At 38.1% G+C, this 24,107-nt stretch overlaps 2 protein-coding genes across 3 annotated transcripts; both read right to left on the bottom strand.

Moving 5' to 3' along the window:
• Positions 1 to 122: 122 nt before the first annotated feature.
• On the bottom strand, positions 123 to 19,785 carry anks3 (ankyrin repeat and sterile alpha motif domain containing 3). 2 transcript variants are annotated; one of them, XM_052113881.1, is made up of 16 exons: positions 19,685 to 19,785; positions 19,069 to 19,253; positions 13,008 to 13,206; positions 12,780 to 12,901; positions 12,586 to 12,667; positions 10,377 to 10,494; positions 10,156 to 10,293; positions 8,630 to 8,755; positions 7,240 to 7,352; positions 6,970 to 7,134; positions 6,737 to 6,861; positions 6,203 to 6,344; positions 4,203 to 4,428; positions 3,770 to 3,832; positions 3,592 to 3,683; positions 123 to 1,996 (listed from the first exon to the last, which is right to left on the bottom strand). In XM_052113881.1, the coding sequence occupies exons 2-15, from the start codon at positions 19,245 to 19,247 to the stop codon at positions 3,601 to 3,603; spliced, it is 1,881 nt and encodes a 626-aa protein (XP_051969841.1). In that variant the 5' UTR covers positions 19,248 to 19,253; positions 19,685 to 19,785; the 3' UTR covers positions 123 to 1,996; positions 3,592 to 3,600. The 2 variants fall into 2 exon arrangements, with proteins under 2 accessions (XP_051969841.1, XP_051969842.1); XM_052113882.1 differs by having other exon boundaries at positions 3,596 to 3,683.
• A 472-nt stretch (positions 19,786 to 20,257) lies between these two features.
• c41h8orf33 (chromosome 41 C8orf33 homolog) lies at positions 20,258 to 23,396 on the bottom strand. Its single transcript, XM_052113894.1, has 5 exons — positions 23,090 to 23,396; positions 21,249 to 21,475; positions 21,051 to 21,141; positions 20,802 to 20,948; positions 20,258 to 20,688 (listed from the first exon to the last, which is right to left on the bottom strand). The coding sequence occupies exons 1-5, from the start codon at positions 23,112 to 23,114 to the stop codon at positions 20,453 to 20,455; spliced, it is 726 nt and encodes a 241-aa protein (XP_051969854.1). The 5' UTR covers positions 23,115 to 23,396; the 3' UTR covers positions 20,258 to 20,452.
• Positions 23,397 to 24,107: the final 711 nt, after the last annotated feature.

Genomic DNA, 24,107 nt, shown 5'->3' with positions numbered 1-24,107 from the left:
CTTTGTAAAAGTAACCTTCCCAACCCTGTTAATGCCTTACACCGATAAAGAAAAAAACATTTAAGGCGTTTGCATAACCACACAAACTTATGAAGCGTGATCGTGTAACTCTGCGTGCTCATTCATAACAATGTCACTAAATAACAAATCAAGTTGAGTTTATTTTAAAGAAAGAGAAGCACATTTTTCAAGCAAAACATTTCACAAAAGTTTCAATGATAAAACAATAGATGAGGTTTAAAATGAAGACGAAAAAAAGTATTTGGACACTTTCTGGTTGTCAGATATTAGTGGAGCATGTTCACAGTTAATGTGATGAGCTGCACCGGAGGATACTCTGCTTTGCTAGGGTAACTGTGTGAACTTGAGGGAAACTGACTTCTACTAAAAATCACTTAGTTGTAAGTCATTGAGAGAAAAATATTTTGTTATCTAATGCAATGACATTCAGACATTTTTAAGTGTCACTTGAGTGTCCAAATACTTTTTGCACTCACTGTACTTCAAATTGAACTCAGATTGTCCACAAACTGACTTCCACTCATGAAATGTCCTGAATATGTTCTTTGGCTCTGGGAAGTGTCCTCTGTTTAAATTACAATTTCTTGCCAGCAATCCATACAAATAGTTTAATGCTCTTGGCCACAACTGTGCAATGATTGAGCTGCATGTATATATATATACACATCTTATATATTGGCTTATTACCAAGTATATTTACATTTAAAAAATTTATCTTATTAAAGGTGCTGCAAGCGATCCAAAGATACCAAAAATGAGCTTTATTGAGATCGACGTGGTTGTTAAAAACAACAGAAGCAAAATAGCGCCCTCAACTGACAACTGTTATGAGCAACATGGCTTGAAAATGGCATTAAGCCTCAATAATTCACTGTAACTACAACACTATGAGAACGAGCAAAATGATTGACAGGTCGAAAGCATCATTGTCCGTGGACACATTATTATTTGCTGTTTACAGAGTCTAGAGCTGTCACATAGACAGGCGAGATATCTTACAACACTTATTTCATGAATGTCTTTCAGGGAGTAGGAACATGTTTTGCATACCTTCCCATGAACAAAAAATAAATAAAAAATGCATACAGCACCTTTAATTACTGTTAATAATTATGGACCTTCCATGAACTATTGGTGACAATTCGTCATTCTTATTAACATGATATAATGATCATTTAAATTAATAGTTTTACTGATTTGAGTTGCTCTTAAAGGGACAGTCACCCCTCTGTTGAACACAAAAGATGTTTGGTAGTATTTTAGTCAGTCTCCATTCACTTTAATTGTATCTTTTTTCCTAACGATAAAAGTGAATGGTGACTTAGCCATTCTGCCTTGCATCTCCATTTGTGTTGAGTGGAATTCAAACAGGGTTGTAACAGCATGAGGGTGAGTAAATGATGACAGAATTTTCATTTTTGGGTGATTCGTTAAAAGTAAGAGCATAAACAAGCACAATTGGCCTTATTTATGTAACGTAAGAAGAAACGTATGTGTAAATCATTTATATCATCTGAGATTTGATTTATGAATAAAACTGACTTTAGGCTTTAAATAGGATTATTTTAAAACAAATACAAGGCCTAATCAGAGGGTTGTTGTAGAGCAATAAACAGTGTTTGTGCTTGAAGAATTCATACACACACGTCTGTTTGTGTGCATGTTAAATTCCTGACAGACATCTGAAGTTCTCTGACTCCGCCCTCACCAGCACATCTGTCTGTGATTGGCCAAATCTCTGCTCTCATGATGCACTTGTGTACCATGTGACTCGAGCACAGGCGTGATGGAGGCTCTTTGCCTGCTTGTCGTTTAGAGTTTGCCGCCCAGATCTCCTGTTCTCTTTCAGTGTCATTTCCCACTTGAAATCATTTTATACTGGACTCAGACCAGTATATCTCTCTCTGACCAGTCCTTGCAGCTGTTTGCATATTCAGGGTGGTTTGTCACCCTCCGTCAATTAAAAGTGAGTGTCCTGTAAAGAAAAATACAGATCAGTTCCAGAAATGTTTAAAGCATTTCCTAAAACCATTTTAATCACAACTTGCTTAAAATTACACAACTGTTATGGCTTGAGGAAGCTTTAAAATTGATGTTTCACCTCAAATTGGAAGAAATGTATTTGACAGACTAAATGAAGCCTATTTTAGGACCATTGCAATACAATTTACCATGAAACACATTTTTAGCACAAATTCTAATTCGCATAATGTGTCTGGACATTTTACTTTTGATATTCATTGTTCTTAATGCTAATTATCATTCATTTAAAAATTACTGTAATACACTGATTTATATTAGAGGTCCAAACACAAATCATACAGGAAAAAAGTCTCCAATTTAATTTACGTATATACACATTTCTTTCTGCCATTTTGAGTTTTAACTTCTCCTAAACAATTAGTCCGATTCAATAGTCCGATTCAATTGTTTGTAAGTGTCATCTAGAGACCCTCATGACAGAAATTTTCATGTGTTTCATTCAGAAGATATAGGTTGAGAAGTGATTTAATAATAATAATAATAATAATTGCCTTTTATCTCCAACTTAATTTAACAAATCAAAAGTTTTCAAGATGATGCATGCAAAATGTTATATGAATCAGACCAGTGGTCCAAGAGGAATTCGAAAAAGTATGTTTGGCGTAAAAATGGTGGACAGAAATTAAATTGGATATATACACATGTTTTGTTTTGCTTATCCTTGTAAGGCTGTAAACACCATACCTACAAAAGTAACTAGAGTACTTAGAAATTACTTTCCCCTGGGGCCCTAATTTAAGTGTGCAAGTGTAAAGCACAGTGCAATGCCTTAACTCATAAGCGCAGTCAATGGGCATGGCCATGAAGTGTTGGTATTTTTATGCAAGTGTGCGCTAAGTCTCGGCGCAAGTGGGTTTGGTGAAATCGCATGTGTAAGGTGCTAATTGGTTCAATGGAGGTTCATCACCGGCACTGTCTCCGTCCTGTTATACAGTCCATTCCCTGTCCAGCGCCAGTGATATAATCAAAGACAGCACATTTATAATAAGTTGGTAGTGTAAACTGATTGTAAGCAATGAATTGGAAGACTAAAAATATGGATTTACGCATAATTTTGTGCGTCTTTGTTTAAATGGCACACGTTTCTTTTATACGCATGGAAAATGTGGTTCAGGATATGGATGTAGTCTCTGTTAAATTACAGAGAAAGTAGGAGAAAGGTTTTTTTTTTCTCTCCCCAATTTGGAACGCCCAATTCCCAATGCGCTTGTAAGTCCTCGTGGTGGCGTAGTGACTCGCCTAAATCCGGGTGGCGGAGGACGAATCTCAGTTGCCTCTGCATCTGGGACAGTCAATCCGCGCATCTTATCATGTGGCTTTTTGAGCGCGTTACCGCGGAGACGTCTTGACAGATGTTTTTCATTATTGAAATTCGTTTCAAGTTGAGGGTTGGCTTGGAATGTGCATGGTAGTAATATGGAAAATCTCTCATTTTCAAGCAGATTTTCCTAGAATGCACTGTTTATATGTTTATATGCACCCTATGCTCATTTTGAGGGTTTGTGTATCCTGTGTTGACAGACTCACTAACAGATGCTAAGACTCCTCCCAGTTGTGAGAGTTTTTCTCTGAAGTGCTCAGACGTTGTAGACTCTGACAGACTTCCTTCAGATCATCAGCTGGAGAGAGAAATACACAATATACATTCACACTTTCATTTGGAGGAAACTATATTTAAAGATGCACACAAGCGTGTGTATCTTACCCAGCTCTCCTATACATGTGTCCATCTTGGACAGCAGCTGAGAACACATTTCATCACCATCACCTGATACAAACATAAAGATCGTTGCTATAAACACAGCTGTGATCAATGTGTAAAACAGTTAAGTTAAATGACTGTATTATTAAAATATATATATATATATATATATATATATATATATATATATATATATATATATATATATATATATATATATATATATATATATATATATATTATATAGTATGCTTATTGATAATGATAATTGACAAATGTTCAATAAATAAAATGATTACAATAACAATTCATCCACTAGTTAATATAGTTCATTAGTTATAGCAACTTGGTGCATTAATACGCTTCTCGTCCAATCAGAATTTAGAGGCGGAAGTACTCGTTTAATATATTGTCAATACATTACACACAACTTTACCCAACACTCGACTGTCTTCCTGGCTAAACTGCGTGAGTTGCGAATGTATTGTCCGTAGAGAGAGTAGTTTTCCATTCAGGGCCTGAAATTGTTTCGTATTTTCCAGCAGTTCAGCCTGAACATTCTTCCACGCCATCTTCTCTTCCATCAGACATCCCTCCATCACAGCACGCAACTCCTTCTCCTGAGACACCTGACCCTGAAGAGACTCCACCTCTACACAACGCTACAAAGTATACATGCTCAAGTTTAATACTTTAGGTTAATGGTTTGTTTAAATTGCTAACCCTAATTGGCAAGAAAAAGTATGTGAACCCTTTGGAATTAGCTGGTTTTCTGCAATAACTGGTCATAATAATATGATCTCATCTTCATTAAAGTCACAAGTACAGACAAACAACAATGTGATTAAGATGACAACACGCAATTATAATCGTTCATGTCTTTTATTGAACACATCCCATAAAGATTCACAGTGCTGTGGAAAATGTAAGTGACCCCTAGGCTAATGATGTCAACAAATCTAATTAGAGTCTGGAGTTGGCAAACCTGGCATCCAATTAATGAAACGAGATTGGAGGTGTGAGTTAGAGCTACTTTGATTTATAAGAAACACTCATTCAATTTGTGTTTGCTATTCACAAGAAGCATCTGCTGACGTGGACCATGCCTCGCAAAGAGATTTCAGAAGACCTACGATCAATAATTGTTGTTTTGCATAATGCTGGAAAGGGTTAATAAGTTATCTTGTAGAGTTTAGATATTCATCTGTCCACAGTTAGACAAACTGTCTGTAAATGGAGATGATTTAGTACTATAGGTACTCTCACTAGAAGTGGCCGTCCAGCCAAGATGACTCAAAGGGAACACCGCAGAATACTCAATGAGGTAAAAAGTACCCTAGAGTGACAGATAAAGACTTGAAGGGATCACTGGAACCTGTTAACATCTCTGTTCATGAGTCTACTATACAGAAAACATTAAACAGACGTGTGCATGGCAGGACACCATGAAAAAAGCCGGGGCTTTCCAACAAAAGCATTGCTGCACACCTGAAGTTTGCCAAACGCCACCTTGACGCTCCTCAACACTACTGGGAAAATGTTTTGTGGACTGATGAAACTTAGTGCTGCGTGTTCTTCATAAACAATTAAACCTATCTATGGCACAAAGAGGACACTGCATACCAATGTGAAAACCATCATCCCAACTGTGAAATACTGTTGAGGGAGCATCATGAATTGGGGCTGCTTCAGGGCCTGGACTTCTTGCCATCAGAGGGAAAATTAATTCCCATGTTTAGTAAGATAAAGCTGGTGGCTGTGCACCAGCTGATGCTCAGTAGAAGTTGGCTGATGCAGCAGGACAATGACCCTAAACATCGAAGTAAATATACAACAGAATGGCTTCGAAAAGAAGATCCACCTTTGGAATTACCCAGTCAGAGCCCAGACCTTAACCCAATAGAGACGCTGTGGAATGACCTCAAGAGAGCCGTTCACACCAGACATCCTAAAAACATGGCTGAATTGAAGCAGTTCTGTAAGAACGGTCTAAACGTCCTTCTGAACGTTGTGCAGGTCTAATCCACAGTTACAGGAAATGCTTGGTTGAGGTTATTGCTGCCAAAGCAGGATCGACCAGTATTAAATCCAAGGGTTCACTTACTTTTTCCACAGCACTGTTAATGTATATTGGTATGTGTTCAATAAAGACATGAAAGATTATACATGTTTGTCTGTTGTTAGCTTAAGCACATTGTGTTTGTCTATACTTGTGACTTTGATGAAGATGAGATCACATTTTATGAGCAATTAATGCAGAACACCAGCTAATTTCAAAGGGTTCACATACTTTTTCTTGTCACTGTAGAAATAGTGACACTTGCGTCAACAACGTTAGTATTTAGTTTGATTTAAAACACTGAAATATATGAGTAATGCTGAAGCTGGAAGTTGCTTCTGTGTAAAGCTTGAATCTTGTTCTATTGGAGTCTGTACCTTGTGAAGCTGAATGGCCATTTCCTGCATCTCGGCCTCCAGTTGGTCAGCATACGCCTGTTCTAACGCATCACTGGGTGGCCGTGCGTTACTGTGCCAGCGGGCAATAGCAGATGTCATCTTCCTCTTAGGACCAAACAGACTTTGGAGAGAAAAGCATAACTAGTAAATGAACATACGAGTGTTGATATCTAGTGCAAAACTCGCCCCATGATGCTAGTGTGTTCTGGGTGTTTTATCTGCATTGATATGTGTTTGCTAGGCTGTTCAAGACGGTTGCTTACTGGTCCAAGTCAAAAGAGCCCATTCATAAGTCTTTACGATATTCTCGCCGCATCCCTATTTTAATGCAAGTCTATGAGATTTTTCAAAAACGTTGTATTGTCCCCTAGCAAGGTACAAATCCTAAGTTTGATTGCTTCAGATAACTCCTAACCCAAGTATGAGCAATAATTATAATGATACTTATATTAGCATCACTTATACAATAAAGAATGGCGGAAAGAGAGGTTGAAATCATACAGAGGGACTCACGTAATTCCAACCTCCTTAAGGTCGTTCTCTGTGAGCGTGAGGAAGATTCGCAGGTCGATGTCTTGTTCCTCCAGCAGTGGGAGATACTTACAGAAGCCGAGCTGCTCCAGGAACTCAGCGAGATCCTACAAACACGTACACGCAACCTTTACTGGAGCATATGGTACTAGGGACACAATAATATCACACACAAATTATAATATGCAATCAGAACAATATGCAAACACACAAACCTTGGGTCCAGTGTATGACGGAGGATGGCTAGAGGTAGATGGCGCTTCAACGTAACCTGAGCTGCCCGGGGCCACAGAGACACTGTTGTTATATGAACTCTTGCCTTTGGAGTGCTGTAGTTTATTTGCCCGACGAGGACAACTCCTCTTGGCTTGATCAGAGTCCTGAAAACAGATCAGACAAAACAGAAAGTCTGAAATGGATGTTTGATTTGTTGGAGATGTGTTTGAGGTGTGGTGGATAGCTTTTACAGTTATGCTGGTTCTGACCTCGTTGCTTTCCAGCGACGCCTCCCTGCTGAGTCCGAGAATGTGCGATAGACCCTCACTGCTGCTACTGCTGCTCCTCATAGTGGGCATATCATTATCAAAGAACAGCTCATCTACATACACACAGGAAAGAAAATCACATGGCAAAGTTGTTCTGCACATGTGCATTGGTAAGGAGGAGTGAGTTTACATGCACAAGATCTGCATGAGATTTGTAATCATATTATAGCGCTCATTGGATAATGTGCCAGAATGCAGATCAAGGTGTTTACATGCAGAGTGAAATCACAGTAATGGGCAAAAATCTGTTTAAGTTTAATGAGGAATATTCTGGTTTCAATTAAAGCTCAATCATCAACATATTTGTGGCATAATGTTGATTAACGCAAAAATTAGGCCCATCCCTCCTTTTCTTTAAAAAAAAAAAAAAAAAAAAGCAGCAAAAATCAAGATTATTGTGAGTTGGAAAGTGAATGAGACCGATGTATTTATTTATTTATTTAAGGGTTTAAAAAGGCAGAAATGTTAAATAATTTGATAAAAGCGCGTACATTAATTTTGCTGTTAAAACCTCTGCATTATTCGAGTTGTGAAGTTGTTTACATAGTCGTTGTGTTAGGGTTTACGGTGTTATGTCGTCATGGCAACAAACTTGGATATAACTTTATACAGAAAAGTTTATATCGCTTTTGTCTTGTGGCTATACTTTTGAAATAGTGATTACTTTAACGTTTACGAATTGGCCCCATTGACTTCCATTATAAGTGCCTCACTGCCAGGAACGGATTATGACTTGCAAAGGCCATGGGGCCAATTATCTCCAAAGGCCCCTATCCACCCAAAAGTTGTTGGTAGAGGGGGGGGTGGGGGGGTGTTCGTTGTTCATGGCCAAAAGTTGTTGACCAGTTTTTGCTCTTTTTTAAAAAAAAAAAAAAAAAAGGAGGGGCGTGTCAAAATAGATTTTTGTGGTAATAAACATTATGCCACAAATGCTGTCCATTGACCTTAACTTGTACTGAAGCCAGAATATATCTTTAACCAATGGATGGTAATTAAGCATAATCATATAAGATGTAAACACAACAATTATCGACATCTGGCTGAATGTACTGTAGCACCATCCAGGATTTGGGAGACCAGGATACAGGATCATTTTAAAGGAATATTCCAGGTTTAATACAAGTGAAGCTCAATCAACAGCATTTGTGGCATAATGTTGATTCCCACAAAAAACAAATGTGACCCCTCATTTATTTTAAAAAAGCAAACATCACGTTACTTTGAGGCAATTACAATGGAAGTGAATTGGGCTACTGCATAGAAATTAAAATACACACTGGCCCCATGTAAGTAGAGGGAACATGCAAGTTGAGATCACACAGTGAATGACCTTTACTACTATTGCTTTGTCCGTCAAGTTCATTGATGGGGGAAGTGACATCACGATTGCTGATTCCCTCGCTCTGATCGCCAACATCACGGAAGGTCACATATCCAGGTGGGGCAACTGGTACTTCTGCAAGGCAAGAATACATTCATGCTTTTCCTTGTGTTCGAAAGGACTCTAGGGCATTCGGTGCACACTGTTAGCCAAATGTGAGAATGTTACTATTTACTCATTTGTCAAATCATAAACACTTTCATCCAAAGCAACTTACAGTACATTACAGCTTTAGCCTGAGGTTAACCCTTTAAGCTCTGAGGGTGTTTTTAAAGATTCCCTATTTCAGAGGCATACCCAAAATTAAAGGCTTATAACTCAACATATAAACAAAAATAATAATACAAAAAAAAGAGGGTCAATCGTTAGGTATCATATAAAAAAAAAAACCTGATATACATTGTTATAAATTCTGAGACTCTCAACCTAAGAAAATGCTGAAAAAAAAAAAACAAAAAACAAAAAAAAATCACAAAACAACTTGAGCCAAAAATGTACTTGTTTTCTTATTTTTCTGATTCTACATTAAATACCTCAGGGTGTAAATGAAGTAGCTCAAAAAACATGCCTTTGTTTTATTCCCAATCATGTCCCCTGTAATGGGTTTCATTCTGTGCCATTTGAGTCATCATTGAGTCTGTGTCATGTGCTTGGTGCCATCTCCTGGTGGCCATATGTAATTACAGTGATTCTCTGCCCAAATATGGAGGACTATCCCCACTGGTTGGAGCAATCTGAACCCAATCCAATTGGTTTAGCATTCCATGACGATACAGCATTTGCGTGTTTGTAGCCAGAGTGCTAAATGCTGTGCACATTGTGCTTCATGTGGGTTATCTAATGATCTATGCATCTGATAACTTTGTGTGTGGGCTCGATTGAAAGATAATCACCTTACGCAAGTAATGGTATGTGATATTTTATGTTCTGTTTATTTTTCTGGACGTTTTAAGAGAAAACGCAGCATATGAGCCACACCTGTTTACATGTAGCATGTATGTCAAATACATATCCTTAGCTATCACTCATTATATTGTTGTCTGTAAAATAAATAGGCTGGTTGCAACATATGACACATGGCTGTTTGATGAGTTTGATGTTTTTACAGATTGCAATAAAATGTGCAGTGCAAAATTATGAATTATCAAAATGTAACGCATATGATTTGTCTGCAAATTTCAAAGCACTTGTTCAGTTTTGGTCATAATGCCAGCATGCATTGTAATGTACAGTTTTTGTTTCTAAGCTTTACAACCATACCTACTATGTGTTGGTCAAGTCTGTCGTTATTAACATTTTGATTTAAAAAAAACATTCTTACGGGGCGCCTTCTAAATTAGCTTAAATGTCTTGCGCTCAAAGGGACATTAGTGATAGATCATGCTTCACGCTTGTGGGGTTTGAACCAATTACATCTCCGATCTATAACTACTACTACTCTATAACTGCTACATCACCCCATATTTGTGTAGTACCGGGTTTGGAGCCGACTCTGAAGCGTGCTATAGCTTGAGGGCCGTCGTGAATGCTGGGACCTCTGGTTCTATTGCGAGCTGAACGGACTCTGGGAGTCGAACCTTCTTCTTCAGATGAGCTTAACTCTTCATATAAACCTACAGAGAGAGAGAGAATAAGAAAGATTATACTCTAATTGACATGCTAATAATATTAGGGGTGGTGTTTGTGTGTGACTGACTTGGTTTGGCTCTCATGACGTGCATGTCAATAAGGCTGGCGATTTTGGTGTGTCCGTACATGATAGCCAGAGCTCTCGCTGTCTCTCCCTTACTGTTCCTCTCCTCCGTCCGCACACCCTGAAACAAACACAAACACATCTGTGATCAAAAATCATACAGTACCTTTATTATATAATCATTAAGGGTGTAAATACTCTCAAAATAACTTGATTACAATTCTTTACTAAATGATATGATGTATCATAATATCTGAATTTTTAAACATTTTGGTGCAATTCATAATATTTATTAAATAAAATATTTATATTAAATATATTTTAATACTAATTAAAATTGTATATATATATATATAAAATGTAAATAGTAATTATATACAGTGCTGTGAATAAGTATTTGCCCCATCCTGTGTAAATCTTATACTCACTTTTGTTTTCAAAAATTCTAACTAAATCAGACATAAAACCAAGGAAATATGAGTAAACACAAAATACAGTTTTCAAATGATAATGTTATTTATTGAAGCAAAGAAGTTATCCAATACCAACTGGGCCTTTGTGAAAAAGTATTTGCCCCCTTAGTTACTAAATCCTCAAATCTATGTAACTGCACTCGTAATGGGGTTCAGATGGACTAGACACACTCAGGCCTGATTACTACCAGCCCTGTTTAATCAAATCAACACCTAAATATAACTTTTTCAGCAGCATGAAGTTGGCTAAAAGGTCTCACCCATTAGCACACCATGCCAAGGTCGAAAGAAATTCCAGAAATGATGAGGAAAAAGGTGATTTGAAAAGGGTTACAAAGCTATTTCAAAGGCTCTGGGACTCCAAAGAACCCCAGTGAGAGCGATTATCTCCAAATTGAGAAAACTTAGCACAGTTGTGAACCTTCCTAGAAGTGGCCGACCTTCCTAAATTCCTCCAAGAGCACAGCAACGACTCATCCAGGAAGTCACAAAAAAGTCAAGGACATCATCCAAGGAACTGCAGTCCTCTCTCGCATCAATAAAGGTCACTGTTCATGACTCTATTATTAGAAAAACACGGGCCAAAAATGACATCCATGGAAGAGTGGCGAGGCGAAAACCGCCGCTAACCCAGAAGAACAATTTAACCGCCGCTAACCCAGAAGTCAAAAGTGGAACTATTTCCATGGTGGTGGTAGTGTGATGGTGTGGGGATGCTTTGCTGCTTCAGGGCGACTTGCAATAATTGAGGGAAACAGGAATTCTGCTCTCGACCAGAACATCCTAAAGGAGATCGTCCGGTCATCAGTCCGAGCATTGAAGCTTAAGTGCAACTGGATTATTCAGCAAGACAATGATCCAAAGCATAGGAGTAAGTCCACCTCTGAATGACTCAAAAGAAGCAAAATTTAAGTTTTGTTGTGGCCTAGTCAAAGTCCTGACTTGAACCCGATTGAGATGCTGTGGCAGGACCTTAAATGTGCAGTTCATGCTCTCAAACCCTCCAATGTGGCTGAACTAAAGCAGTTCTGCAAAGAAGAGTGGGACAAAATTCCCCCACAGGCTCTCCAGTTATCAGAAGCATATGTTGCAGTTGTTGTTGCTAAAGGATGCACAACCAGCCATTAAGTTTAAAGGGGCAGTTTGTTTTGGTGATGTATGGGTTGGACAACTTTTTTGATTCAATAAAAAAAAAAAAAAAAATGTAAATGTAAAACTGCATTTGGGTTTATTCAGGTTGCCTTTGTATTATATTATATCTCTTTTTAAAATCTAAAACTATATAGTATGTAAAATACACAAAAATAGAAATCAGGAAGGGGCAAATACTTTTTCACACCACTGTATAAACAGTAATTTTTAAAACAACAATAATATAATGATATATAGTAAATCATAGAAATAATAAAAATAATAATTATTATTATTATTTGTAATAAAATGTAATTTAAGACAATTAACTGGACAAACAAATTACAAATGAATGCATAATTCAATGGTTGTCATAGTAAGCATAATCAATGCATTGAATTTCATTATTGTATGAATTATGCATTAATCTCTCATCAAAAATACAATTCTTGACCGATTATTTGTTTGTCCAGTTATATTTCTGTATACATTTCAGCATATATTTTTTATATATAACAATTATTATTATTTACATTATTTGTATTACTTATTGTTTGTACTAATATTATAAATAAATGAGTCTCATTTCACACAAAGTTCACACTTGCATGGTTGAGCAGGTACTGAATGATGATCTCGTGTCCGGACGCTGCGGCTTCCATGAGAGGTGTAAATCCTGAGAGTGGCTCCCTACAGGGGCAAATGTCAAAGTTCAAATAACTCAGAGGAATAGCATGTGTATATTTCCTGAGGGTGTAAACATGTGTAAGAGAAGGAATATATGAAAGTGAATATTACTCACTTGACATTTGCATTGGCGTTGTTGTCTAATAAGAATTTGACCATCTGTTGATGTCCATTAGCTGTGCTGTGCAACAAAGCTGTCCATCCATGTGCATCCTTACATTCAGGCTGTGCTCCTTGCTTTACAGAAATATTTTTTGGTAATCTGTACCTTTTCTGAGAAAGGAACTGCACAGGCTAATAGGTTAAGAGTAACAAAGCAGAATGCAGTTAATGTAAATCTCACCTGCAGGAGAAAGTAAGCGATGCTCTCATTACCGCAGCTAGCCGCGAGCATCAGGGGCGTGAGTCCTTTAGACGTGGTGGCGTTGACGCTAACGCCAGTCTCCAAGAGCAGGTTGGCGATGTTATCATGACCGATATATGCAGCGTACATCAGAGGAGTCCAACCACCAATGTTCTTTCCATCCAAATTTATGCCACCCCTACAATAACAAACAATGTTTGTTTACCAACATTTCCATAGGGAATACCAACAATACTGATGCAATAACTCTAACCCTGTATGGTATGCATAATATTCTAACGGTTGTATGTTTTTTCCCCTCACTTGATTTTCTGACATTTAGCTCTAATAACAAAAATGAAATGGAAATACGGAAACATTGCCATATGGCAACTAGTCTTTCTACAAAATTAGCCATTTTGTATTTGTCTGTGAGCTTGCTTGTAATACAATGTTATGTCCTAGATGTCCAGAACAAAATCTTTCTTTATTTTGTCAATATTTTTGCACTCTGGAAACTAGTTGTGAACAAATGAAAATAAGAACTGAATGTCTATGGACGAGCACATCTGTGAGGGCTAAAACGTGTTATAGCACCACTATAAACACATTATATGCATTATAGTGTTATAGACTGGAACATTTATATTTTTCTAGTGCTAGGCGGCACGGTGGCTCAGTGGGTAGCACTGTCGCCTCATAGCAAGAACGTCCCGGATTCGACTGGGCTCAACTGGGTCTCTGTGTGGAGTTTGCACGTTCTCCCCGTGTTCACGTGGGTTTCCTCCGGGTGCTCCGGTTTCCCCCACACTCCAAAAGACATGCAAGTTAAGTGAATTGGAGACCCTAAATTGCCCGTAGGTGTGAATGAGAGTGTAAGTGTGTGTGTTGCAATATGATGGACTGGCCACATGTCCAGGATGTTTCACTGCCTTCAGCCCGAGACAGCTGGGATACGCTCCAGCACTACCCATGACCCTACATAGGACAAGCGGCTATAGAAGTTGGATGGATAGTACTTGATGCCATCTAGTGGAATAAAATAAGACTTTTTGGAGGGAGATTGAGTGAACTGAACCAGAATTACATGCTTAAAAATTTAGGACAACATTTATTTATATATTTGTTTTATTTCTATACATCATAATACTGTAAACATGTACAATATTATTTATGAATAATTGATTGTTTCCTGAATAAAAATAAAATCCAATGATTAAAGTAAAACCTTATGTACTTTATTAGCCAAGTTTAAATAAAACAAGGCAATCCCTTAAAAGTAGTCATTTTTAATATTTCAAAATTGAATTAGCCTTATTTAAGGTTATATATAATATATATAAACTAACCAGCTGCAGATAAAGAACTATTGCCAAAAAAAATAAATACTTGACTTGGACCTCAAGGACTTGTGAACATGTCTGGGGTGCACCCTTCTTGCCCTTTTCATAAAACATTGCCATGTTTTTGTCTCAGAAGAAATACAATTCATAATTTTGCTATATATCCATATATGCAATTATATTGTGGTAAACATGAATGCAATACTATATTTAATTCCACAATCTACATAAATTCCTAAAGAGAAAATGCACTTCCATTGTGGTACAGAGTTCATATTTTCTATAGGTTAGATAAAGTCAATCAGTAAAAAACAACATTTAATTAACTTATGCAGTAAAATAAATAAATAATGCTGTAAAACAAACATGCCAAAATGTGTTTAATAGAGCAATATGTGTAGCAATTCAGCAGGTATCTCCCCTTAAGGCCCAAACATACTGTATGCATGTAGGTGAACGCAGACACAAGCTTGATTTCACACGTCGTTGCATTGTGAAATGTGTCCGCGCTCAATTCATAACCCATTGCAAGTATGCGCTGCATTCTCAGCATTGCCTCAAGGGGCGCTAGAGCAGATTTTCTTCTTTTCAATCAACAACAATCATGGTGGACTCGGGCAGCAATTTGAGTGGAAACTTTAAAAAAAAAATACATACAACTTTTTGTCCCCAGTCCATTCAAACGAACTTGTTTTTTTCTTAGTGTCTCTCCCCACACCTCAACTATCGATTCATCTACCACATCCGGGCTGCATCCAAAAACGTAAGCAGCTGACTTGCTGCCTAATCAGTTAATGGATTAACTAACAGCATTTTCAAACTCTCCACAATTTGGCAAGCCCAATTCCAGATGTGCTCCAAGTCCTCGTGGTGGCATAGTGACTCGCCTCAATCCAGGTGGTGGAGGATGAATCTCATTTGCCTCCACATTTGAGACCATCAATCCGCGCATCTTATCACGTGACTCGTTGTGCATGACACTGCGGAGACTCACAGCGTGTGGAGGCTCATGCTACTCTCTGCGATCCACACACAACTCACCACACGCCCCAATGAGAGTGAGAACCACATTATAGCGATCACGAAGAGGTTACCCCATGTGACTCTACCCTCCCTAGCAACCGGGACAATTTGGTTTCCCATGATGTCAAGCAAAGAGGCACAGAGTTTGAAGGTACGCCTTAAAATACTTCCACAGGTGCACCTCCAATTCAGTACACCTCCTATCAGAAGCTAATTTTCTAAAGGCTTGAGATCATTTTCTAGAATTTTCCAAGCTGCTTAAAAGCACAGTTAACTTTGTATATGTAAACTTCTGACCCACTGGAAATGTGATTAAAGTCAATTAAAAGTGAAACAATCTGTCTGTAAACAATTGTTGGAAAAATGACTCATGTCATGCATTAAGTAGATGTCCTAAATGACTTGCCAAAACTATAGATTGCTAATATTAAATCTGTGGAGTGGTTAAAAAAATTTGTTTTAATGACTTCAACCCAAGTGTATGTAAACGTCTGACTTCAACTATATCTAAACTCAAAAAACAAAGAAACGTCCCTTTTTCAGGACACTGTATTTTAAAGATAATTTTGTAAAAATCCAAATAACTTTACAGATCTTTATTGTAAAGTGTTTAAACAATGTTTTCCATGCTTGTTCAATGAACCATAAACAATTAATGAACATGCACCTGTGGAACGGTCGTTAAGACACTAACAGCTTACAGACGGTAGGCAGTTAAGGTCACAGTTATAAACATTTAGGACACTAAAGAGACTTTTCTACCGACTCTGAAAAACACCAAAAGAAAGATGCCCAGGGTCCCTGCTCATTTGTGTGAATGTGCCTTAGGCATGCTGCATGGAGGCATGAGGACTGCAGATGTGGCCAGGGCAATAAATTGCAATGTCTGTACTGTGAGACGCCTAAGACAGTGCTACAGGGAGACAGGAAGGACAGCTGATCATCCTCGCAGTGGCAGACCACATGTAACAAAACCTGCACAGGATCAGAACATCCGAATATCACACCTGCGGGACAGGTACAGGATGGCAACAACAACTGCCCGAGTTACACCAGGAACGCACAATCCCTCCATCAGTGCTCAGACTGTTCGCAATAGGCTGATAGAGGCTGGACTGAGGGCTTGTAGGCCTGTTGTAAGGCAGATCCTTACCAGACATCACCGGCAACAACGTCGCCTATGGGAACAAACCCACTTTCACTGGACCAGACAGAACTGGCAAAAAGTGCACTTCCACTAACGAGTCACGGTTTTGTCTCATCATCGAAGGAATGAACGTTACACCGAGGCCTGTACTCAGGAGCAGGATGGATTTGGAGGTGGAGGGTCCGTTATGGTCTGGGACGGTGTGTCACAGCATCATCGGACTGAGCTTGTTGTCATTGCAGGCAATCTCAACACTGTGCGTTATAGGGAAGACATCTTCTTCTCTTATGTGGTACCCTTCCTGCATCCTGACATGACCCTCCAGCACGACAATGCCACCAGACATACTGCTCGTTCTGTGCATGATTTCCTGCAAGACAGGTATGTCAGTGTTCTGCCATGGCCAGTGAAGTGCCAGGATCTCAATCCCATTGAGCACATCTGGGACCTGTTGGATCGGAGGGTGAGGGCTAGGACCATTCCCCCCAGAAATGTCCGGGAACTTGCAAGTGTCTTGGTGGAAGAGTGGGGTAACGTCTCACAGCAAGAACTGGCAAATCTGGTGCAGTACTTAATGCAGCTGGTGGCCACACCAGATACTGACTGTTACTTACCTTTGTTCAGGGACACATTATTCAAATTCTGTTAGTCACATGTCTGTGAAACTTGTTCAGTTTAAGTCTTAGTTGTTGAATCTTTATGTTCATACAAATGTTTACACATGTTAAGTTTGCTGAAAATAAAAGCAGTTAAAAGTGAGAGGACGTTTCTTTTTTTGCTGAGTTTACCTACCCATCTATATTTCTATCAATCATCTATGTATCTATCATCCATCTACCCTTCTATCTATCTACCCTTCTATCTATCTATCTATCTATCTATCTATCTATCTATCCATCCATCCATCCATCCAATCTATCTATCATCCACCCATCAATCTACCTACCTATAAATCATCTATCATCCATCAATCTATCCACCTATCTACCTATCAATCATCTATCTACCAATAATCAACCAACCTACCTATTAATCATCTATCTCTACCTACCTATCAATCAATCACCTATCTATCTATCCATCATCTATCTACCTACCTACATATCAATCATCTCTCTATCTCTACCTAACCATCATCTATCTATCTATCTATCTATCTATCTATCTATCTATCTATCTATCTACCTACCTACCAATCATCCATCTATCCATCTATCTATCAATTGTCTATCTATCCACCATCTTCCTACATACCATCTATCTATTCATCATCTATCATCCATCCATCCATCCATCTATCTATCCATCTACCTACCAACTTATCTATCAATCATCCATCTATCCACCATCTACCTACCTACAATCTATCTATCAATCATCTATCCATCATCAATTTATCTACATATCTATCATCTATCTATCCACCATCTACCTACCTACAATCTATCTATCAATCATCTATCTACCTACCTACCTATCAAACATCTATCTATTAATCATCTATCTACCTACTATCCATCTACCTACCTACCAATCATCTATAATCTACCTATCTATCTACATACCCATGAATCATCTACCTAACTATCATTTATCTATGCATCATCTAACTACCTACCTACCTACCTACCTACCGATCTATCTACCCACCCATCTATCCACCAACCTATCAATCATCTGTCTATCCATCCATCAATCTAATCCACCTACCTATCAATCATCTATCGATCCATTATCTATCCACCTTAATGTTATAAATGCAGCACTGGCCTGACCGGGCAAGTGACAGTTCTAGCAACTGGCCCAAATCTTTCTCACACCGGCCCCAGGCCATCAGGAAGTCCTTATTGTCGAGCCCTGCTACTATCATCTATCTACCTACTATCTATCAATCAACCCATCATCAATCTACCTACCTACCCATCAATTATCTATCGATCATCTATCTATCTGTCTATCTATCTATCTATCCATCCATCCATCTGCTCTGTAGGTTCATACAATGCAAATTAATGGTGACCAGAAATCCAAAAGTGAAATAAAGTCAGCTTAAAAGTAACCCATAAGACTCCAGTGGTTAAATCATTCTCTTCTGAAGTGATCCAATTGGTTTTGGGTGAGAACAGACCAAAATAAAACTCCTTTTTCACTGTAAATCTGTGACTGCAGTCTCATTGACGCTTGATTACACTTCCTATAGCACCATATAGCGCTCTGCCATGCGTCAATCACTAGGAAGTATAATCAATCTCGATTGTGCCTAGGGACTGCAATGACAAGATGTAAAGAGATTACTTTTATGCTGACTTTATCTTGTTTTTGGAGCTTTTGGAGATTTGGTCACCATTCACATGCAGTGTATGGACCTACAGAGCTGAGATATTCTTCTAAAAATAACTTGTTTTTTGTTCAGCAGAAAAAAGTCATACTCATCAGGGATGGCATGATGGTGAGTAAATGATGAGAGAATTTTCCATTTTTTATTAACTATCCCTTTAAGAGACGTTAGTGGAAGCCAAGTATGAAAAGAAGAGCTATTCCAGCTCACCTTCGGATACACTCGGCCACTACATCATACTGCCCTATGGAGCAGGCGGTGTGAAGATCCAGCGGGACGTTCAGTTCATCCGGGCCGATCAGAGCGTCTCCACCATCGGACAGCCACACGGACAAACTCGCTCCTAACGGATCCGACTCACTGCTGCCTTCGTCGCTCAGTTCAGACATTTTCCTCTGGAAATACGGGTTTACATGTATACATTTTTAGCGAGATAACATTTCTTACTAAAACAATACATAACAAAAACCAACTATGTTTTGAAAGAGTTTAAAAAAACTGACACATTTACATTTAAAAGGCACATTCATAACTGCGACATAAAAATATACATTAATAAAAAAAGTGTCTTTTCCCTTCCTAAACAATATGCCATTTATTCAAAGAAATAGTGTTCCGTTACCTGGCATCAGATGTTTAAAGGAAACTTTAACATTAAAATGGCAATTAATGTTCATATGTTAATAACATGATTTGTTATGAAGTATATTGTGACCAAAACCAATCACATGAGATACAAAGAAAACAACTATTTACAACAACATTTAACGACATAAATAATAACAAAGTGGCTAAATGCACTGAATACAACTAATAGCATACTAACCTTCTAGCGTTTCAAACTTTCCAAATGGTTTATTCTCTGTTTTATTCAGAAACTGTATCGGCAACTCAAAGGAAGTTTTGTGTTCTAGTCGGGGAATGTTATGCATGTGTTAAGGCAGACACGTGGTATTTGTAGTCTTTTATATGCTTCTTCTAATGTAGTTAATATGGCCAGAGTGAAAAGGTAGACTACATATCCCATAAGACTTTGCTGGCGCTCCTCTTTTCTACGTACCTGACGGCATCAAACAGCAACACGCTTGATGATTTTCTTCAAAAAGTATTTTACTCACAAAATTGAGAGGGGATAAAGTTTTTTTTTTCTTCTTCAGCGGAGACTGTTTACTGAGTTTCAAAATTACGTTTAAATTATTTATGAGCAGTAAGCTGGCATTTCTTTGGTTCCCTTTAAATACATTTCCATAGCAACGGATACAACAATACATCGTCAATGCGCGCCAAAGTACATTGTTGTTATTTTCAGCCGTAAATCATAATTTTAAAATGTTCAATAATGTTCAGTGAAACTAAAAATAAATGACAATTAAATGTGAATCAACTCTCTAATTGAAGAATATATTTTATTTTATTTATTTGCCTTGTTTACATAAAGGGTCTTGTCCATAATTGGTGTATATAGCATTTTAAACTTCATGAAAACAGTTATGTTAATATTGCATGCTTAATGAAATGCATAGATGAACTCGACATTACATATGCATAATACTCAACCAACTTTTCAGAAAGTCATAGATGCTATTGGATGATGTCACAAGTTGAAGTTGAAGCAAAACTCTTCATGTGATTTAGTGAAAACAAAAGGTTTTGTTTCTCCTTGGCTTTCCTCAACAGTCTTTGTATGTTCGTTTGCATCCTGTGGCCCTTGCACGTTGTTTGTCTCACAAGATTTGTCTGTTTTGTTCGTTGGTTGTGCGTTCGTCTCAGTTCGGCGATGAAACACTGGTTTACACTCTGAGACAGAGTTGACCCGGGCAGAGCTCATTGCTAGGAAGATAAGAACAGATATTTTTATATTTTAGCGGAGAACACCAAAATTAAGGCAAAGCAAATACTTCACACAGAAGAAAACTTTATGGCTGTGCATTTTGTCCTTATACCTGACTGTATGAGTTTGAACTGCCTGGCCTTATCCTCTTCCATCTTCTTCCTGTAGTCTCCAGAGACCGCTCGCATGACTTGCCTTTTCTTCACCAGGGGTGCTTTGGAGCTACGCAATGTTTTCAGAGAACGACCAGCCTCCTCCCCTAAATGCAAACAGATGCATTGACAAAAAGTTACGAGTTCTTTTATTCTTTTCAGTAGTGTGTATAAATTATATAATAACATTTGCATGTTGACGCACTCACTTTGTTTACTGGAAGTTTTTTGTGTTCTCAGGCCAAGCTCTAGCTGTTCTATGCACCAGTCCAACTCTCGACTCAGCTGCTCATCGGGAGTCTAAAACACACATTCTTCATTAAAAATAATCAATGCACAATTAGTGACTATGTTAGGGTCTGATAAAGAGCGCATACAAATGTATTCGATTATTTTATAGTGCTGACCAGTTCTGTGCTCTCTTGTTTGGGGGTTTCCTCAGCAGTGCTCTTCATCGCTTTTTGCTGATTGTCTTTTCTTTCACCTTCCTTCTTCTTCTTCTTCTTCTTGGATTTTTTAACACAGACAGGAGCCTCAGAATTTTGGGTTGCTGATTTGGGGTGCACTGCCACAGTCTCTACCTCCTCACTCTGGACAACAGTGCTTTTCTCATTTTTAAGCAGTTTGGGAGTCCCTACAAAGAGTTTGCAAACAATGAGCATATCCAGAGAATTTATTTCTGCACTTAAAGTAATAGTTCACCCAAAAGTGAAAATTCTCTCATCATTTACTCACCCTCATGCCATACCAGATTTGTATGACTTTCCTTCTTCTACTGAACTAGAGGTCTGCAAGGGCCTTAAAATGAAACCCGAGACCGTGTGCCACGATACCCGGCCCGAACGATACCGTCAGATTATAAGCCCGACCCAAACATGCTCACTATCTTTATACTTTCTTCTCCTAGCAAGTACTTTTGCAATAGGCTAAATTGTATGTAAGCATTATAGACAACATTCAACTGTACTGAAACAGTAAACATACAGTTTCAACAAAGCACATCAGCCCCTCAGTAACTAGATCAGTACGGAAAAAAGCATTGACTTACAGTTTATTTGCTGAAGCTTAATTTGGTGCAGAACAATCTGGAATAATATGAACCAATGCAACAGTGCCCTCTATGCAGCCTGAACTTGTTCAGAATGTTTAATCTTTGTGAAACCTGCGCTAAAAACAATCTAGACAGCACAACGACTGATACAGAGTGCAGGTGTCTCAACAAGTTCTTTTTAAGTTGACATTGTGTTTAAAATGTGCCAGTCCTGCACGAGACACTGAAGAAACAGCGAGACATGGCGCAACAGATTTGTCCGGCATGTATTTACATAGGAAAACGATGGGAAAACAGAACAGATGTGCGCAAAAACACGTTCAGTGTGAACGGCCCCTAACTCATCCGTTCGCGTGTGTCTGTGAATGAGAGCATGTGTGCGAAACAAGTTTGGAAGCCCTGTTTATTTTTTCATTCATTACAAAATTGTGGTCCCATCGGGCCCGGGTCAGCTTGCAGACCTCTACACTGAACCCAAACAAAGAAAAAAAATCCACATGACTCCAGTGGTTAAATCAAAGACTTCTGAAGAGATACGATAGGTGTATGTGAGAAACGGATCAATATTTAAGTGCTTTTTTACTATAAATTCTCCTCCCTGCCCAGTAGGTGGCGATATGAAGAATGTGAATCACCAAAAACAAAAGAAGAATGTGAAAGTGGAGATTTATAGCAAAAAAAAAGACTTAAATATTGTACCGTTTCTCACCCACACCTATCATATCGCTTAAGAAGACATGGATTCAACCACTGGAGTCATATGGATTACTTTTATGCTGCCTTTATGTGCTTGTTGGAGCTTCACATTTCCGGTCACAATTCACTTGCATTGTATGGACCTACAGAGCTGAAATATTATTGTAAAAATCTTCATTTGTGTTCAGCAGAAGAAATAAATAATGGTCAGTAAACAATGAGAGATTTTTATTTTGGGGTGTACTATCCCTTTAACTTGATTGTTATTAAGTAATTGGAAATATGTGACTTTTAGGGGGACAGTTTAAGGATTTTTTTCAACTTTAGCTTACTTCCAGTTCTTTGTTCTGCATCTATAACTGGTTACAAGTTGTAACTGTAAACAATTGTACTTGTTCAAGTTACTTTGGATAGAAAATGTAAACAAAATGGCCAATATTCCAACCAATGATTTAAAACCGATTTGTACTAGTGAAACATTGAATAATTGGTTGCTCTTACCTGATTCAGGTGATTCATCTGTCATGTTTGAAGAAATCCCAATACGTCCTGTCTAATAACTTGATCGGTCAACTAATCTGTGATCAACAACATTCATTGAAATGAAACAACACATAAATAAATCCACCAGAGACTTATAAATCGTATTATTTTCCCGATAGGCTTCTTCTTCTGGTGTTGTTTAATGGCGGCTGGCAAATTCCCGATAGACTAATAGTTGGTTTAACAAATTTGTGTACAAATGTTGAACACCCATGCGCATGCTGTGTGCACACTTCAAAGGCTTCCGCTAAGAACAAACGTCACATTCTAAACGTTCTTCTTCTTCTTCTTATTGTTTAATGGCGATTAACTCCTAAGGAGCATTATCGCCACCTACTGTACTGGATAGCAAATTAACCTTGGGTGATAAGTCTGAAGTTTAAAACTGTTTCCTCTTGCTTCCTACCAATGGACCATTGACTAACTATCTATATCATCCCACACACATCACCAGTATTTATAGTACCTGCAATAGAAGCTTCATTGAGTTTCATCCGGCGCTGCGTGTTCAGCTCCTCCGTCCACACTCAGCCCCCATGGCGGGTTCAACTTTACAGACATATTATATTCTAAAACCCAAACCTGAATCATATATAAACGCAATTAGTGCTCTATATATCTGTCTGTTCAATAAACCTTTTCCTAGAATATCCTCATTCTTCATTCTATCCTCTCCATTTTCCAAATGACTGAATAATACACCCCGAAAAATATTATACTTACTACAAATAAATAAAACATGACATACATTTTCAGATACACCACACACATCACATAATCCATTCTCATGTAACCCCATAATTGCCAGTGTTGAGTTTAACCCTGTATGTCCCAGTCTTTATATATATATATATTATATATCTTTGTTGCAATATATAATCGGAGTTATATATGTGCCACAATTCTGCATGCGCAAGGAGATATTTTGAGGGCACAAAATGTTATTTTGAACGCGCAAGATGATATTTTGAATGCA

The sequence above is a fragment of the Xyrauchen texanus genome, chromosome 41, assembly GCF_025860055.1.
Source record: "Xyrauchen texanus isolate HMW12.3.18 chromosome 41, RBS_HiC_50CHRs, whole genome shotgun sequence".
Taxonomy (NCBI): domain Eukaryota; kingdom Metazoa; phylum Chordata; class Actinopteri; order Cypriniformes; family Catostomidae; genus Xyrauchen; species Xyrauchen texanus.
Note: the sequence above shows the minus strand (reverse complement) of the source record. Positions and strands in the feature narration are given on the sequence as shown.

Excerpts from the sequence above, each read along its gene's own strand:
- c41h8orf33 (XM_052113894.1), bottom strand. The coding sequence starts at position 23,114 with ATGACAGATGAATCACCTGAATCAG. Across the intron at positions 21,142-21,248 it reads AACAAGAGAGCACAGAACTG|ACTCCCGATGAGCAGCTGAG; the intron begins GTCAGCACTATA and ends TGTGTGTTTTAG. Across the intron at positions 20,689-20,801 it reads GTTCAAACTCATACAGTCAG|CAATGAGCTCTGCCCGGGTC; the intron begins GTATAAGGACAA and ends TTATCTTCCTAG.
- anks3 (XM_052113881.1), bottom strand. The coding sequence starts at position 19,247 with ATGTCTGAACTGAGCGACGAAGGCAGCAGTGAGTCGGATCCGTTAGGA. Across the intron at positions 3,833-4,202 it reads GGAAGACAGTCGAGTGTTGG|GTGATGGTGATGAAATGTGT; the intron begins GTAAAGTTGTGT and ends TGTTTGTATCAG. Across the intron at positions 3,684-3,769 it reads CACATGTATAGGAGAGCTGG|CTGATGATCTGAAGGAAGTC; the intron begins GTAAGATACACA and ends TTCTCTCTCCAG.